At 43.5% G+C, this 15,753-nt stretch overlaps 1 protein-coding gene across 2 annotated transcripts in view; it reads left to right on the top strand.

Annotated features, from left to right (window-relative positions):
• The first annotated feature begins 9,177 nt into the window (after window positions 1-9,177).
• The window catches only part of runx1 (RUNX family transcription factor 1), a 44,998-nt gene continuing 38,422 nt past the window's right edge, over window positions 9,178-15,753 (top strand). Inside the window, exons 1-2 of one of the 2 annotated variants that reach the window (XM_069675321.1) lie at window positions 9,178-9,245; window positions 11,720-11,820. In XM_069675321.1, the coding sequence (XP_069531422.1) occupies window positions 11,763-11,820 (58 nt within the window). In that variant the 5' untranslated portion in view covers window positions 9,178-9,245; window positions 11,720-11,762. Of the gene's footprint in view, window positions 9,246-11,719; window positions 11,821-15,753 lie in introns of those variants that run through there. The other variant, XM_069675318.1, reaches the window with a different exon arrangement.

The raw sequence follows: 15,753 nt of genomic DNA, 5'->3' as shown, positions 1-15,753 counted from the left end.
TCTATGTGTGTGTGAGAGTAATCCTCTACATCTTATCATGTGTATTGTGTCCTTTTACACCAGCAGACTTTAAAGCTTCCTAACATACATTCATGCAACAAAACATGTACTTCAATTATACCCTGCTTTGTGCATAAAACATGAAGATTAACTGTCTCTGTCTGTGTTTAATTCAAAATGTCACAAGAACCAACGAGTCAGACTGCAGTCATGACTTTTACGGCATACCTTAATAATACATCACACATAAACAACAGCATTGGTCAATTGTTAAAGGCTCCCACACCAGCATATATGATCGTCGGAGAGTATCAGCAAAAGGCCATAAAACTCTGGCGTCCTGTCACCTGACTTCCTCCTTTGCCCCCCGCTATAGTAACCACAGCCACTTAAGGTCACCACCTCACTTTAACACAGAGATAGGTCGTAATAAGATGCCTGCAGTGACGACTTCAACTGCCTCATTTTTCCGAGGCAGTCTCGACTAAAAATGATCAGGGTGCTTTATTCAGACATAACACCAGCGTTTGTTTTTTTTTAGATTTATTAATCCCAGAGGGGGAATTCAATGTCTTCACTCTGTTAGTACAAACATGCTACACACACATAGGTCCGAATTACACACATGCACAAACAGGACGCTAAAATGTAGAGAATAGGAGGCACGCCTATTTTTACCGCAAGGGGTTCTCCGTCAAAATATGCGATGAAAATTAACATTGATCTCTGATAGCAATATTAACATCTCTTCCTGTAGTAAAAGTCACAGGCATGGAGAGTAAGGGCCCGATCAGACAGGACGCGTTTTGCAGGCTGTAAAACGCAAGGTGCACCACACTGCCTTTTTTGTGGAAGTAAACACCCGATCAGACAGAGCGCGTTTTAGCAGCTGGGGGCGGCTTTTTTTTCCTACTGTTGTCAAGGCAACCACCGAATCATTAGCTGTCATTAACCTAACCGTTACATTGTAAACTGACAGAATGCTCGCCTCTCCTTTCATCCGATTGGACAATGAGAAAAAACGGCCTTGACGTCGGGCGCTTTTCTGCTTTGAGTTGAAGTTTTTTCAACTCGAGGCGCTCGGAGCGTTTCCTCAAAAACGCGAGGCGCACAGAGCGCAAAAAAGCGAGGCGCTCTGCAAAGCAAAAGCAGCGCGCCAAAAGCCTCTCATTGAAAACAATGACAAAAACGCGCCCTGTCTGATCGGGCCCTAAAGTAGGTCAACACTTCCGGTATGCTTTTTCAAAGTAAAAGCCCGATCTGGGATTCTGACTCCCCTCGTTTGTACACAATGCTTTTATTTTGAAGTGTTTCCCGGGCCGTTGTTTTTGTTATTTTTTGTACTTTATGATGGATCTGAAACAACCGTCACTCACTCAGTCAGTCACTCATTGTTGTATTACTTTAGTTCCTTAAAAAAGAATCCCACTTCCTTACAAATAAAGGCCTTTTGGACAGTTGGTCCCAGAGCACAAAAAGGGACAGACTGAAAATAAAAAGGTCTGTTTTCAGTTAAATTAAATTGACATCTAAATTGGCGGTTAATAAGACTTCATGTCTACATTTGGCCTCCTGTGTGTGTGCTCACGTGCAGCTGCCAGCGTCCGCAGCAGACAGACTGATCAAGAGGACAGACACAACACGTCTGTGGAACGACAGCACCAGGTGTGTCTGATGTAATATCTTCTAACATCTCACTGCTCCGCTTGTGTGTGTGTGTGTGTGTGTGTGTGTGTGTGTGTGTGTGTGTGTGTGTGTGTGTGTGTGTGTGTGTGTGTGTGTGTGTGTGTGTGTGTTAGGAGGAGGTGTTTTACTGGAAGAATCCCCCTCCTGCTGCTGAGTCATTAAAATGTAGGCGATGGAATCTCCTTCACATCCCTCTGAGAGACACACACATTCTCACACCAGTCCTCCACCGTGCGCCTCCTCCTCTTATGATGACATGTACACACATCCATCTCTTTGTAATCCCTACATCTGTCTGCGATTGTCTGTTTTGTCTGACACACAAACACTGCTCCGGTTGTTTGTCCCGCCAGCGAAACAAAAAGGGGTCTTTACTGGTCGTTCAAGGGCAGTTTTGTTCAGACGATGCATCATCACTGACATCTGTTACACTGACACACACACATATGCTGTTAAACAGGATGGCTAAATGATCAGCCATGACATCATCAGAGCTCAGTGGAGCAGAGGAATAAAAGCCCAGTCCGTGTGTGTGTGTGTGTGTGTGTGTGTAAATGATCTGACCCCCTGTGCCGTTACAGACAGATCTATTTAGCCCCACTTAACACATTTAGACACACGCACACACCTTAACCAAACAGCTCGGTCTCCCACGAGCTGCAGGAGAGCTGCACTGAGGGAAAGAAATGACATAATAAAATAACTCCATTGTACAACTATATAATTATTAAGATGCGTAAATAGAAGGTGACCGATAAGAAGGCAAAACGCTCCTCAACAATCAGAGGCAATTTGGCGACTCCTGTGGCGACTGGAGGTAAGTGCATGCGTGTGCCCCGTCAACAATCGACTTGCGATGGAAAACTTAAGATTAATGCCTGGTGGATTCATTACCCACAATGCAACTTGACTTCAACCAGTACAGTTGGAGATTCAGGAGCCGAGTGCACCAGCCTGGGCGTAACGTCACGTCCGACTTAAGAGCTGAAAGTTACGACGGACTTTAAATAACGCCCTGTGCCCCAGTAAGACTTAAGCTCTGTTTGTGTTGCACCCGGGTGTATCTTTTACGCCGAGGATGGCGCAGGCGTAAGTTTACTAAGTCAGACTTAAATCCACGGTAAAACAAACAGTAAAAGTAAGTCACAAAACCTTAAAGAAAAAAACGCAATGGCAGCACGTCTTGTTTTACAGGATAAATAAAAGGGCGTTAAAATGAGAGGGCGTCGTCCGTGATCGGACAGGAAGTTGATCGAAAGGTTTCGTTTTGACAGACGAGTGCTCTCGCCTCAGCTGCAGCATGTGTCGGACAGAAACGCGGCGCTGTCCCCGCCCTGCAGGTGCTGACTGAGCTAGTGCCAGTAGGGCCTTTCAAAACACAGAGGGAGACATGTTAAATGTATGTATCAGTATGTATCTATGTTTCCTCATTTCACTATCAGTAAAATGTATTTTTCTTTACTTTTGTTTTGTTATCCCCATCTTCTGCTGGTCATTTAATGAGAGAAGTTGGCGAGTGGAGACGTGTGTTGCTTGGTAACAGTCACCACGTGGATGCGCATCATAAGACCGGGCGCAGCTACGACTGGTTTCAGTTCGGCTCGGTGCACTTGGTGTAAATTCCAATCAAGGAAGTCGCTCGGAGCTAAATCGGGTGTAAGAGACCAATTTTTTTGGTGCACTCGGCTCCAGGTGTGTTGCACTAGTAGCGGCTAACCTAGGCTACTCGAGGCTAATCCCTCTGTTAAATCTACCTGATTGAAAATGTGTAATTAATAAATAAAAAAGATTTAAAGTTGTGCTCTTTAACAGTAGGTGAAAAGAGTGTAATGCATACGCTGACCACAGATGGCAGCACTGCACATTTGCTGGTGTGTGAGCAGGAGCCTATAGGGTTAACAAATCCCCTGACTCTATATTGAGAAGTTCCTGTATCTGTGACCAGAATAATGTACGTTATTAGATACATAACACATTTGTTACACATACGGTTCATGAAGTGTTAAATGTCCGTATATAAAAGTGGCAAAGTTCAAACCATCAGAGTTCACCTCAGTGACCGAGGGTGTTAGTGGACAGCTGCTGTGTGTGCGTGTGCTATTTATTTGTGTGTGTGTGGGAAGAGGGTGACTAACTGTGCTTCCAGTAGTTTCTCACACTGAGCAGACAGCCGGACATCTTTGCCCTCCTCCATCTTCACCCCACTCCTTCATTTCGAGCTTTTCCCACCACCCCTCCTCGCCTCCCCTCTGACTACTTCATCCCAGCGCTTGGTTTATCCCATGTCATGAGCATTGATCACATTGAAACCATGACTACATACAGTACACATACATTTCATGAATACCTATTGTGTCATTAGTATAGGGAAGGAGCGGGCGTACATGTGTTTGGTATTATACTGTTATCACAAGGGATGAATAAGCCAATAAAACAGTAGCACCAGGTTGAGTGGGAGGGGCTAACTCTGGGAGCAGATTCAGGAATCTCCCTGACTTTCCAGCTGGCTGCAGTGATGCAACTCTTTGTTTCAAACAGTGTCAAAGCATCAATAGTCCTTAAAGAAGAGTAGTAGATATTTTTGAATTGAGCAAAGCTACATCACTTCTTTCTGTCTCACTTTTAACAGCTGGTCACGGCAGAGTAGCGTCCACTTTGGTTGCAACTTTAGACACTTGTTGTTTTTCAAGGTGTGTCAATCCAAGGTTTTCTGCTGGTGGCAGAAAAATCAGTTAATGCCACTTTAAACTGTAGTCAAAGTACAGGAGCTACTTTTACACTCTGCTTTGGTATTTACATTTAATCTACATTTGTCACTTCAGTGGTCAGTTATACTAGCTTTGAAGCTAACAGCAACAGAGAGTGACTAGGCCTCTCTAGCATTTACAGACAGCTGTACCAGAGCTTAAAGTGGTAATCTTGTTTCGTTCTCTTTGGCGGCACCTGTGGCGATAAACGGTAATTGCGGGAGCACACTTCCCAGATATCCAGACAGTGTCGCATGTGTGACGTCCACGTTTGGCTCCGGATGTAACTCTTGATTTTCCTCTCTGACGGTCGCTTTCCTTTTTAGACATCTGAGCGTCGAGTTTGTTTTTGGATTTTCACTTCTTGTTGAAGTTGTATCTGTAGTCATCGATGTTTTCTTTGTTTGTTCAGCCATAGTAGATTACTGTTTACTCACAACACTTGCAGAGACCGGCAGCCGCTTAGCCGCTACCCTCTCTGGCAGACCAACCACTGCTGGGTAATCGAAAACACGTCTGACTGCTAGATGTTGCTTGATGCGCTGCCCCCAAGTGACCAAAAAAATTAGCACATGCCGCTTTAAACCTTAATAAAAATACAGGAGATTCTCTTTTCTAGAATCTTCTCTACTTGAGCGACTTCTCCCCTCTACTTCGGTACATTTAATCTACATTTGTCACCTGCGGCCTCAGTGGTCTCTATTCAGCTAGCTTTGACGCTAACAGCAACAGACACTGGCTAGGCCTCTCTAGCATTTACAGCTATACAAGAGCATGAGTCATCATGCTCTTTAGTTTGATGGAGCTTGGACGGGCTGAATGTCTTAGACAGCATCCAGACTGCAGCTTTAAATCCACCATTTATTTATTGCATTTTGTTTGTTGATGAATTCAAAGGCCAATTTAGCTGTTGTATTTTAGCAGCTGGTTAGAACACACACAGCGACGTGCCCACACACACACACACATGTGTGAGCAGGGGCTAGACATGATGGGGTTTGATGTCGTGGGAGCTCAGTGGGGGGTGTGAGGGAGGAGGAGGGATTGAGAAGAGTGGAATTAGAGAGGAAGGATGGAGGAGGACAGATCAAAGCTCCTCCTTCTACCTGTTATTGTTCATAACACAAGAGTGGATGGGGGTGTTGACTTCCTGTTTACTCATCTTATAGAAGCCAGAGTTAACGATACCACGATCTTCTCTCTTTCTCTCTTCCTCATTGCTGATTCAGCCCCCTGCGTCGGCGTCTGACCCCGCTGTATGACCCAGGAAGTCGCAGCTGGAGGTCATGTTGTGTCTGGGAGCTGGGTCAAGAGGTCAGCGGGTGAGCGGGCTCCCGCTGAGCTCTCCCAGGACATACAGTAGGACACAAACTGGCCTGTTTCCCAACACGGTCCTCAGCTACCCTCTGTCCTGAAAGAGCTCGGTCAAACTCCGCTCAAGGACGCCTGATGCAACAGATCTACGTGTCTATACAGCCTTAAAGATCAGACGACCTAAACCTGCTGAGGTGGGGCGGCAGCTGTCCCCGCATTGTGTGTGTGTGTGTGTTGAGGTGGCGGAGGAGGAGTTAAGGAGGGGGAGACGTGTGTCAGTGCAGGTGTTGGGGTTTTGAGGAGGCGTGGCGTTCAGGGTCAAGTTGCCCGTGTGTATCTGTTTGCATTAATTCTCCGCTCAAAAGGTTAATTACAGATTCTCAGGTAGCAGGTGTTTCATCTTTGAATGCACACACACTTCATATATAGAGCCTACTAGAAATAAATGGCTTGAGGACGATGGACTCTAATGGAGACTAACAAAAGTTAGGAAGCAGAATGAAGTAAATCTGACCTTTCATTTATGAAATGGTTTTCCCTTAACAATTACACACTAACGTATATTTGCATTTACTAAAATTAGACATTAATAATCGATCAAGAGCGGAAAACCTTTTCGTATTTTAATTTGCATCTGAAGCTTATGTTACATGTCCATGTGAACCAGAACGAAATATCATGTTCCTCCAACTGAAAAAAGATACACTGTGCTCGATCACTGCATGCAAAGCACACGCATTCTGTAATGGACTTTATGGTCGAGTGTCCTTAAATCTGAAACCAAAGAAGCTTTGAATATATTGATGCACTTTCTGACCTTTAAATAAAGTCTGGGGACTCACAACAGGCAGATTTATAGAAGCAGTGGAAGCCGATTTATCTTGATTTTTACTTCCTGTATTATCAGTAAAGCTGCAAAATCACCAGATCCTACATGTCCCATAATGCAACTTCATATGCCTCTTTTACACAAGGGTTTTTCAGTCAGGGATCCAACCCCCAACCTTCAGATTGACAGACGGCTGAACAGTACCATGCCTTGGGACTGAGGCTATAATACTTATTTACCGTAAAATTCTGTGTAAAAGACGTGCTTTTTATACTTTTTTTTTAAACTAAAAAGTGGGCTGCATCCTACACACCGGTGCGTCCAATATACCAGTATAAAATGCAGAGAGAGGTATTTTACCCAGACGATGCCGCTATAATCTAGCTCAGGGGTCTCCAACAGGTAGCTCGCTAGCTGGATTTAAGTAGCTCGCCAAGAGGTTCACAGACTCTAGAAAGCCTCTTCAATTCAATCAAACACACAGATGTCCCGCCCCCTCCAATACAAAATTATAGGATAGGCCGATCAGCTGTCATTAAAAAAAAAAAGTGATGCTCCTGGCAAGTTTGTCAGAGTCTAAACCAAACCAATCGCAGCAATGTTGCAGCAACCTCCGTCGGCAGGTTGGGTCAGTTATGCTGTACGCTAGTTGAGCTAAAGCGAGGAGTTCGGTGCTGTTAGCATGTTTAGCTAGATTTGTGATGGAGAATGAAGGTGGCCACGCCAAGAAAGAGCAGAAAACAAAGTGTGTGTGCCTCATCTGTGGTTCCAACGTTTCAGTCGACAAAAGGATCAACATGGGGCGCCACATGGGAGCAAGTAGCTCTTTTTTCAAAGTAGCTCTCAGATGAAAAAAAGGTTTAAGACCCTGGATCTAGCTAAAGGTGTCGTCACATCTCCGCATTAAACTGTTTCCTGGTCCAAGCCGTTACATTGCTCCTATTTACAATACGCCGCAGTGCTGTTTTAAGCGAGCGAAACTAACTTGATTAGGGATGCACGATATTGGATTTTTTGCCGATATCCGATATGCCGATATTTTACAACTCATTTAGCCGATTACCGATACCGATATCTTTTTCCTGCACACCTCATTGCAGAGATCATCAACTCTCTTCTATTGGAATTAGCGTACAGTATAATGGTGATACTCTTATCACATGTGTTACAACGGTCGGGGTGACGGGTCTTGAGATGGTTAATCAAGTTTGTAGTGTAGAAAGACTTTGCCTTGGCTCCTCCTCGCATCACCGAAGCTGAGCAGTCATTGCAAAGAGCAGTTTTGCGATCTATTTCAGACACTTTGAAAAACTTTCACACTGCGGACATTTTGGCTTCTAACTCTCTCATGCTGCAGGTAGACACACGTGACGTCATCACGCTGCGCCGCGCAGGTCTTCTTCACGCCGGGGACATTGCGCCGAGGTCGGGCATTTAATCAAGTATGCAGCAGCCCATTATATTATCGGTTAATTATATCCGATAGTTCATTTTTAAGCCAATATCGGCCGATACCAATAACGTGCCGATAATATCGTGCATCCCTAAACTTGATTGTTGCCAACGCTTCGTTACGGACATGCTCCGTCATGATCGCCATTGCAGCCGCCACCCTCACAACAATCAACGTTACCGTATAAGCTGCTGTAGCTAGCGGCAGCTGGCAGGTTTAGAAACTCGACGTAGCGAAAACAGATGGTCTGCTGTAACTTGCTGCTGTGTTTTGAATGTGTCAAAACAGACTTCTTACATTCCAGTGGGACTTATATTCCGGTTTTTCCGGGAACTGTTTTCATATTTGGAGTCTCCAAGTCTTTACCCGAGATAAGCCGAATGACAACATTTTCCAAAACCTCTCAGAACAGAAAACTTTCACTTTTAAAATCAGTGGAATCCCCCTTTAAGTAACTCGTGTGCATCCCATATAAAAAGCAGCTCTACCGCTCATCAGTTGCACTGTCACTAAAAATATCAGATGGACCACACTCTCCTCAACTGACCTCCATCAAACACACACACACACACACACGCACTGGTGGTCACAGTGGTCTAACAGTCTGACCTGCTTGGTGAAGTAGAGGTGACTCACTCACTCTAAACTCTGCAACACACACACACACACACACACAAACCACAAACGCACATATGGGCGCTCAAAAAACACACACACCACAACGCCCTCTCCCTCCGTTTCGCTTGCCCTAACCACAGCTACTTCCTCGATGAAAACTGTTGGCTGAGGGGGGCAGGTGGTTAGTTTGATTGCACACACAAACACACACCAGCACACACACACACACACGCGTACTCAAAAGCCACAATGCCAGATTAATAGAAACCAAACTAGGTGGCTTGTGATATCGACAGAAAGCCGAATTTCGAGGAGGGAGGCAACTCAAAAGACAAAAAAAGTCATCATCGAGGGGATTTGGAGAAGCACAAACCAAAAGCAGGGAGAGAGAGAGTCATAAAGAGCGTTCAGAGATAAAGGAAGATGTGTGTGGCGACAGAGAGAAAGAGCTGAAGAAGAAAAGTGAGCAAGTAAAGAGAAAGGTAGAAAGTATGAGGGAGTTCTGTGGATTATTTTGTGTCTGAGCCACCGGTCGACTGGAGAAACCACAAGGAGCTTCTTCTCCCACCTCTGCCCAAGACCGGACACCTCGGCTGGGGTAAGACGACCACGAATACAGCCGCTGTTTATCCTGCTTCATGATGCTTCATTACACAATCTGAATTAACAGTGTATTAGCTTCCTGCTTTTAGTGCAAACTTTCACATTAAAAAAGGAAAGTTAAATCATCGAGCTAATTTGATTCCCTGGTGACTTCACTGTAAACAAATGAGACCACGGAGGAGCTGATGCATAATGTTATTTTTATATCACTCATTCATTTCTTCCTGCCACTCTCAAAAAATCACAACAGTTTGAGCTTCATGTAAAAACAGCTTCAACTGCCTCACCTGTGTCACAATTTACGCAGATTTCCCTCCAAATTTGACCCGGCTTACCCCCCCGACACAATGCGCTGTGAGCAAATACAACCATTAAAGTCAAACAGAATGAATACTTGTTGTGCAACAATTCTGCAGCTGTTTTGCATATATTTATATTCTTCATTGGCTTGGATTTGGAAGCTAGCAAAGCAAGGCTAATCTGCAACCATTCAGAAAAGGTAGGTTAGCCTAGCTTGCTAGAAGCACTGATTGTTTCTAGATGTTTTTTTTCATGGTTATAAAGGTGACAGGAGTTCGAACAGTCAGGTCATTTCCTACATCCCTTTTTAAGAAGGGAGTAACAACGGCTCAGATCACAATCAGCTGGTTAGCTGCTTCTTGGAATTGAGGTGATTAAAACAACTTTTAATGGCCGCCCATGCAGATATTGCACCAAAAGAGTTAAGGTGGCCCTGTCTCTGCAGAAACATATAACAGTTAAATTATTTTGTTATCCGGATGACAGGATTTTCCAAGAGCTAACTATGTCGCTGTCATCTGCACACTACTGAAAACTGATCTGATGAAAAGTGCAGTGTCAACATGGCTACATTATCAAGAACAGATCTGTTTCTTCAACAATTGTTATTAGAGATGGACCGATATGTTTTTTTCAGGGCCGATACCGATACCGATTATTAGTAGTCAAGGAGGCAGATTTGAAGCCGATATTCATTTGCAGTAAAAGTGAAAATATTGGCGTCACAATTTTGAATAATACAAACTCCAACACTTAACTTTGTTTGAATGCCTTTAAGCATATGCATCAGAGCCAAAATAACCCAGTTTTAAATTGATCTCTTATCGGCCGTCGGATAAAAAAAAAAAAAAAAAAAAGCCCTTTCAAAATAAAAGCCTCAAAGTTTTTTGCCAAGAAAATCCTTCTGTGTTGTAGAAGCAGCAGCGTTCTTTTTTAGTTGTTACACTCTTGGCTGAATTTTCAAACTAAAATGCCCTTAAAACTGTTGAATTCCTCCAATAGACAAACATTTTCTGCTGGGGTAAACGGACTCGAGCGGTTAGATGTAGTTACTTGGTTAGCCATTTACCCAGAATTCAACACACCATAGTCCTGCTTAAGATGCTGCTGTGTGAAACAGATGAATTTAGATGTCTGACTATTTGTCATATATAAGCCATAGTCAAAGTCTATCTTTATGAAACCGGCCCCAGGTCGCAGTAGTAGCAAATTAGCATGGCTTACATACAGCTCATAAAGCTGTAGGCCTACACTAACATATAAGTGAGGCTAACTGCTAGAGAGACAAAGAGAAAGTGTCTCCACACATGAATAGAGACAGTCAGTTTTGCATGAGACATATCTTCTTCTAGGTGAGCTGACCGTCACAGTTTAAAAAGCAGGAAACCACAGAGCCGTTTAGCGTGGTAAACCCCCTGCTGCTAAGCTACTGTGAAAACGCACGGAATCACACCAGAAAAATGTGATTCAGTGTTAACTAGCCTTGTTGCAGACCTATGAATGCTGCCCATGTGTCAGATTAGCTCAGTGATTCAGGAAGGTGTTTTAAGGACTGTGCTCACAGTTCAAGCTGCAGCTAGCTAGCTACCAAGCTATATCCATTAAAAGATTAAATGATATCATTGACATGTCAGAAATGAAGCTAGCAAGTTACTAAAAGGACTACAAAAGCTAAGCTAACTTACAATTAAACTACAATTAAAACTCTCTTGGCTGCAATGCAAGAAATGTCAAAAGCTTGAGGTTCATTTTGAACCTTAAATGTAGTTAACCAATACATATTGCGATAAGCTAATTAGCTAATCAGAATTAGCAACCTAGAAACAGCTCTTCATTCAGGTCATTTCAACTTTCATATTCGAAAGAACAAACAGGAAATGACATCACATCCTCAACAACCACCACCCCAGATGTTGATTATTTTGTATGTTACTTTCATACCTGACATCTACTAAGTTTATAGAGCTGTGGGCATTATCTGATGTGTATTAATACAACGATAAGTGCACACACTATATGCATTGCTTCACATACGCGCTCATGCACACTTAAATAGATGTGGTTTGTGGTTAAGAGATTGGCCATGAATGTTGATGTTCAGCCGCTGGGATGGTGTCTTATTGACCTTTTGTTGTTTGTGTGTTTTTATTCATGCACACATTAAAATAGAGGGTGGAGAGGAAGACGAATCAAAAGGAAGGATCGGAATTTGATGGCATCCAACAGCTTCTTTGAGTCACTGTCGTCCTATCAGTCAGCTTTACAAAGAGGTGAGTGTTTTTCTCTTCATGTGTGCATGTTCTTGAGCCTGTTTAGCCGCTCTGTTTGGTGTTTCTGTTGCTTTTTATGCGTCATTTATAAGCACTGTTCTGCACAAAGTTTTGAGTTATGTCGTAAGGAGAGCTGAAAGAAAGGTCTCTCTCTCTGGCTTTGGAACACCTGAGCCCATGGGTGGCGACATTTAGCTTTGCAGCCATAATTAACCAACCAAAACCCCTGTTAACCTGAGGTTTTGAGAGCTACACTGGAAAGCATTGACAACATATAAGGACTCTTGGAGGTTCAGAATATCACCAACCTCCAGGTCTCACAGCGTCTCCCGCGAGCCTGCAGCCTCCCGGCTCACAGGGAGGACGACAGGAGGGAGGAGAGTGAGGAATGTGGCGGGCATTCCTTCCTGCTGCCTCAACCGGCAGCTGTGAGGATGACTGTACACTGTCTGCTTCACTTTCCCAACACTCGCTCAGTCTTTGTTAAACTACGTGAGGTAATCATGGTTATCTTTCGGGATCAATCATGTGGATCTTGGACGGGGTTCAGGTCAGGGCTCTGTGCAGTTCTTTCACACTCAATAACCTCTTCTTTATTTACTTACTTAGTCAGCAGTGTTTCTCAGCTCTATGAAGCTTTTCAGACTCTTTTAGCACTGTTGTGGTTTAAAAAAATGTTAATCTAAAATGCAGATCTACAAGCTGTTAGGGCTGTCGAGGTTTTATTTGTAAACAGTAATAATGGCTGCAGATGTAGAATGTGGAAGAGTAGTTAAAGGGCCAGTTCGTTGATTTCACTCAAGTGTGTCTCGCTGGGCCGTTCCTGACAGAGGGAGGGGCGCAATGCACGCTGGGTGTTGTAGGAATGTAGAACGGGCGAAACCACGAGCTGTTTGTGCAACTTTCTCCACAGCTATGGCGCCAATTTCAAATATTATTGCTTCTATGGATTACAGAGAACACCAGCTTTGATTGACAGCGGCTACCTAGCCTAGCAGCCCACTGCTACATCACATGCATTATCGCTCTGATTGGTTACGACTCAGTGACGAGCATTTGGAGCAGCTAAAGAGAACTGCAAATAAAAGCGAATGTCGCTCCATTTTCTACGGATATTTAAATGCTAAAGGCAACTCTGAGCTAACACGTTAGCTATATTAACTTTGCATGGTGATAATACAGTATGCCAGTATTGTGATTTCCACATAACCCATGCAGCTTAAATATTATAATCTCTCCAGGATTGTGTGATGACACATTGTCATGACTGACAAAGAGCTACTTTCATTTTCATGTACATGCAGCACATTCTAAATGCCTACACTTACTGGTAAACACAGTAATGCACAGCAACATTAGAACATTAGAAGTAGGGATTATCGGCGCCGATATTCAGCCTTTTGACTAGAGATAGACCGATATGGTTTTTTCAGGGCCGATACAGATACCGATTATTAGTAGTCAAGGAGGCCGATATTTGGAGCCGATATTCATTTGCAGTAAAAGTGAAAATATTGGCGTCAAAATTTTGAATAATACAAAGTCCAACACTTAACTTTGTTTAAATGCCTTTAAGCATATGTTTATTAAATAAACAAACAAAAAGCGCAGGGAGTTCCCAGGGTCAGCAGCATCTCTTATAAAGTTAACTGAACATCTAAATAAATAAATAAATAACTTCCTGAAGTTTTATAAAGTAAATAAAACAAAGTTAAATACAATTTGCAAAGAAATGAGCTTTTTCTCCTCTCCGCCGTGTGTGTGAGCACTCTGCACTCTTATAAGAGATGCTGACCCTGGGAACTCCCTGCCCTTTTTGTTTGTTAGTTGTTGGTTGTTTTGTTTGTTGTTTGCCTATTAGAAGTGGTGGATTTATCTTCACACCAGTGAAAATCTCTCTTTGTTGAGTAACTCAGTGGTGGATAGATAGTCTGAAAAAAAGAAAAGCTCCGGAAGCCTGATGTTGCGCATCTCTAGAGGTGGTTTTTTGCTGCGGAAATTCTCAAGAACACTTCCGTGACAGCGTGCGTGCATGTTTCCTGTGAAATCGCTACAAGCACAAAGAAACAGCACTTGCTCCTGACTGCGCTCTCACCTCCGACATCAATGTCTGCATTTGCACAAACTCGTTGCACGAAAACGGTTTGTCGAGGTTGTATATGTGTGACAAAAAGACGTTTCTGTGTGTCTTTCTGGGGGCCTATCTCGCTCCGCCACGCTGCAACTGCTAGCGTCCCACATGTTCAAAGAGAGCAGATCACGTGTTTCCCGCCTGTGTGGTTACGTGACTATAATGGTGTGTGTGTGTGTGTGCATCGTCCACAGTTTGACGCAGGATGTTTGCATGCACTAAGCAGCTGTCAGTCACTGGGATCTGCCCAGTATAACCACAGTTTGTGTGACAGATTTTGTGGCTTTGTGATGTAACCTCAGGCCTGTTTGAAACTAGAATCAGTTGCTCCGCGTATAAAAACAGTTTCTTCCTCAGAATAACGTCGGTGATCAAACCACAGCACGGAGGGTTTTAACCAGTATGAGCTGATCGGATCACATGTGGTTAACCCATCAGTGGTTAATCAATGCGACTCTCATCTCTGATTGGGTTCCATCTCCTGCAATCCTATTGGACGTTACGTCACTCCTCCTTTAACATGAAATCTGCAGAACACACGTTGCTGCTTTATCTACACCTACATGTAAACACGTGTTTGTGTGCATGTGCGCATCTGTTAGTATATCCAAAAGTTTTGGACCAAGTGTACAGACACACTCTGCTTTATCAGCTCGATGTGTGTATCTGCTCCGACTTATCACAGCTCCAGTTTATCAGAGCTCGTTCAGCTGAGGCAGAGAGCACAACACGGGAACTCGTTTTTGACTAATCTCTGTAAACTGATATCGCAATGCGTGCAGAATCTGAAGGCGAGGGACAAGATTTACGTGGAAGGGTTGCGGCAGGCTAGAGCCAATCCCAGCTGTCATTGGGCGAGAGGCGGGGTTACACCTGGACTGATGGCCAGTCAATCACAGGGCTGACACATAGAGACGGACAACCTTTAAGGCTCACAGGCAATTTCGAGTCACCAATGAACCTCACGAGCGTGTCTTTAGACTCTTAACTGTGCGCCAGAGAAATTTAAAACAACTGTAATAGAGGTTAAAGGAAGTTCTGGTTCCTGTGGGTTTAGCTCAGCGGGTAGAGGCGAGTCGGCTACAGTCCTCAACCCTTCGCTGAATGTCCTCCCTCACTCTCTTCTCCCAGTGTTTCCTGTCTTTCTTCAGCTGTCCCGTCAATAAAAGGCGAAAATGATCCGACGATTTCATCATTATCGCATTACGATAAATAAACACACCGCAAACGTTTACATTTATTGCAATGAATAAAATAAGTCTATTTTATGTAAACACGCTGTGTCGCATTTGAAAATGTGTGAGCCTTGTTTGCACTTAATGTCTATGATGTGCAGATCAACTGCAATGGCTGATAACGCAGAGAGAGAAGTCTATGATCTGAGTGTTTATGACTTTTATATTCTTAGAAAGGTTGGGAAAAAAAATTTAATTTAACAAAATCGGTAATCGGCGTAGGCCCTTAAAATCCTGATCGGCGCATCCCTAAAAAAAATACGATCAAATCTGATGAGAGTCAGATTTACGCTGAATCTGTCACTCTGAATTTGACTAGTCATGACTGAGAATCAAAGCTCGAGACTGAGCATCTATATGACTGTAAAGAAAAATCTACACAGTTAAGATCTTTTAGATGATGAGGCTGGAGTCTATTACAAAAAATTATTAATTATTAATTATTAATAATGATTTTTTTGTGTCTTCATCAAGTTTATATATTAATTTCCAACTGTTATTTCTGCTTCTCTGAGAGAAAACGTTCCCTTTCCTCCCCCCTCTCCATCCTCCATCCCTGCTTTCCCG

Source organism: Semicossyphus pulcher, unplaced genomic scaffold (assembly GCF_022749685.1).
Source record: "Semicossyphus pulcher isolate SPU_LCO1_2020_fin unplaced genomic scaffold, fSemPul1.0.p SCAF_24, whole genome shotgun sequence".
NCBI classification, from domain to species: Eukaryota; Metazoa; Chordata; class Actinopteri; order Labriformes; family Labridae; genus Semicossyphus; species Semicossyphus pulcher.
The sequence above is the reverse complement of the archived record's forward strand: the minus strand, read 5'-3'. Positions and strand labels throughout refer to the sequence as shown.